Below are 3,149 nucleotides of genomic sequence, written 5' to 3' on the forward strand. Positions count from 1 at the left end.
CCATCTGTATTGGTTCCCTATGTTTCATTAATGTCGTCTGTTCTCATTGATGGATCACTGGGCCTGGCCAGGGAGATAGAGTGGACGACACAACATAAAGAGGGTGTGGCATAAAGAGGGTGTGGTATGAGGGCAGGTGTGAACGAGAGAAATTAACATGCTGACAAACGGTAATTAATCATGGCATGGGTGAGCTTGTTGGACATGAAAAAAACATAGTAAAAATATTTTATAAAATCAAGTTTAAATAAATAAAAAAAAGAAAAATACGGACGTATTATAATATATATTGTGTCCTAATCGTTTAAAATCGAATACACAATACAAACCATATTACCAGAAGAGCCACATGTCCTCTTCACCATTGAACGGTGGAGTGAGCACATACACGCGTTCACCGTTCCGTGCAACAGAAGATCCCCCATCTCAGCGCAGATCGTCGTCGCCCCCGTTTCCTTCCCCCATCTCTCACAGATCGATCTAAAGTCCTCGACTCGACTGAACCCAGCAGCCGCCGCTCGCTCGCCGGCCACCAGCCATGGCTCGACCTCCGCCCTTCCTCCACCAACCCCTCCCCTTACTCCTCCTGCTCGCCGTCTCCTCGCTCACGCCCGCCGCCACGGCGACCGCGGCGTTCGCCGGCCTCGACTCCTTCCTGGCAACCGCGGCCGCCCGCGACCCCTCCGCGGGGAACGACACCTTCGGCGCCCTCCCCGCCGCGCTCCTCCGCCAGCTCTCGGCGCCGTCCCCTCGCCTCCCCTCCCGCCTCCTCTCCCTCTCCGCACAGGTCCCCGTCACCGTCCGCCTCGCCGGCGCGTCGTTCCCGCCCTCCGCGGGCCGCCTTCTCGAATCCTTCGTCAGCTCCGCTGTCTCCTCCTCGCAGTTCCTCTCCAGCCGCCGCCCCCACCGCCTCGCGCTCTCCCACAAGATCCACCTCGACGTTGCCGCCCCCTCCGCGTCGTCCCAGCTCGCGTCGCGAGCCGGAGCCGCCGTGCGCGCGCACCTCGACTCCTCCCCGGCGCCCTTCCACACCACCGCCCTCTCCTCCGTTCCCTACTCCGTTGTCGACGACCTCGTTGCCGAGGACTACCGCGCGCTCGTCGACTCCGGCTCCGCCCCGTCCTTCTACATCTACCTGCTCAACCTTGGGCCGCAGCCGCGCCCGTACGCCTACACCGCGGCCTCGTCGTCGGCCGATTCCCATTCTCCTGGCTTCTCCCGCTGCCTCGCCCCTGTCTGGGCTGGCAAGGAGCGCTACATTTGGATCGACCTCGGTGCAGGGCCGGTGGACTACGGGCCTGCGCTCTCCGGCGAAGGTGTGCTCCCCCGTGGCGAGTTCCACCCTCTCGCTGCACTCCACGGCCGGCCCAAGTCAGAGAAGGCGCTTGTTGCCGATCTTGCCTCGCTGGTTCTCAGTGCCTACAAGTCTTTGCTAGTGCCTTCGCTCAGAATCCCCGTGCATTATGAGAGCTCGTTGCTAGTTCAGTTCTTCCACATCCATGGACACGAGAGGGATCCGGCGGGGCTTGATTGGAGTTCAATTGAACAGTCCATTCGTGATGGGGATCTGCCATACGATGGGCAGAGCTTGAAGTTTGATTTGCACAGGATCAGGTATTCTGACTGCCCAATTTGCTCGTTTGCAGTTGCGCGGTCGACAACCTCGTTTACGTCGAGGTTCTTGTTTGATAACTACACACTGATAGTAAGTGAATATTTGGACTCGAAACGGATGAGGCAGGTGCTGTCTGACTCATTGGATGAGTTGCACAGAGTGGCTGGTGTTCAACAAAATGATGACTATGACAAGGTTGTGCCAGTGTTTGTGTTTGACTTGGAATATGATAAGCTTCTACTGCTAGATAGGTACCACCAGGCGGTGGCTTTTCGTGATATGGTGATTGCTGTGAGGACAAGGAGCTCACAGACGGTCAGTGACTACAGCTGTAACGGTCGACATGTGATTACAATGACTAGGAATCTTGACCGGCCGATCATCGCTTCAGTTCTGCAGAGCATGTGGGGTGTGTCACCGACACACCAGTCATGGAGCCCTGAACACAATGCTACTGTCGTTGATTACACTTGGAGCACTGGACATACACCATTTGGGCCATTTTCAGAGACCAAATCGCTTTCTTTTGTGCAGAAAGACGCAGCTCGTAGGAATGTTCTTCTTACAACTTTGAACTACACAATCACAAGTGCTATTGATGTTTTGGAGTCATTGGCTGCCCATGGCGGGGAGAGTATACTCCTTAGGAGGAAAAGGCATGTTGAATTCATTCAAAGATGGAATCTGCTCTCTTATAAGTTGGAGAAGGTGGTCTCAGCCATGTCCCGCCTGGACTACAAGAAAGCTATGTACTTTCTGAGATCTTCAGATCATGATCTGTATGCCATCCACACTTTGGTGTATCAGGCATCTCAGGAGCTGGAGGCTTCTCTGGTTTGCTTCAAAGATCCACCATTTCCCTGGTTGTCAGTTTCCATGTCTGGAATTTTTGTTTTCAGTTTCTTTTATGTTTACTCAAAGAGGGATAAATTGTTCAGGAGCAAAAGGAAACAGTTCTGACTGCACTTCAGTTCAAGGATGCTGTTTGATTGTTTCAGCTTGATATTATCGTAGTCAGGATTCAGGAAAGTTGCATCCTTACATAATACGTTGAGATTTCACAGGATGCATGGAACAGGCTCAACTTCTTTCAAACAGATCAATTAACCTGTATGAGATATACTGGATTTCTTTAGGAAGTACTGCTTCCACTAGTTTTGTAAGTTTCATGTGCCCAATACCCTTGGTAAATACTGTTGACTAGATTTTGGAGAGATGCAAATATGCTTTCTATTCTTCATTAGCTTTGTTCCTATCATATTTGCTGGATGGCTAACCTATGTGGATGCTATGCTCAATTACTCATGCATAGTTTCAAGATTTCAATTATTCTAAAATAGTACATTCATAAGATGTTAAGCTGATTCTCTTAGAAATTTTAAGTATGGTTTAAATTTGCAAAGCTAGTTGTATGCCAACAGGGTTTTAAAAGTTGAGTTCCTTTGTAGCAATAACGCTCCACTGCCTCAGCCTGTTAAATGTATGCAATTTTATTTGAGAAATATTCCATTAACTTGTGGGCTTAACGGCTCTA

The 3,149-nt window shown here is 51.0% G+C and overlaps 1 protein-coding gene across 1 annotated transcript; it reads left to right on the forward strand.

Annotated features, from left to right (window-relative positions):
- Positions 1-438: 438 nt before the first annotated feature.
- Positions 439-2,936, forward strand: LOC102704152. The gene has a single exon (XM_040525468.1). It carries the CDS (start codon positions 539-541, stop codon positions 2,573-2,575), a length of 2,037 nt encoding a protein of 678 aa, XP_040381402.1. The 5' UTR covers positions 439-538; the 3' UTR covers positions 2,576-2,936.
- Positions 2,937-3,149: the final 213 nt, after the last annotated feature.

This window comes from Oryza brachyantha, chromosome 6 (genome assembly GCF_000231095.2).
Source record: "Oryza brachyantha chromosome 6, ObraRS2, whole genome shotgun sequence".
In the NCBI taxonomy this organism is placed as follows: Eukaryota; Viridiplantae; Streptophyta; class Magnoliopsida; order Poales; family Poaceae; genus Oryza; species Oryza brachyantha.

Excerpts from the sequence above, each read along its gene's own strand:
- LOC102704152 (XM_040525468.1), top strand. The coding sequence starts at position 539 with ATGGCTCGACCTCCGCCCTTCCTCCACCAACCCCTCCCCTTACTCCTC.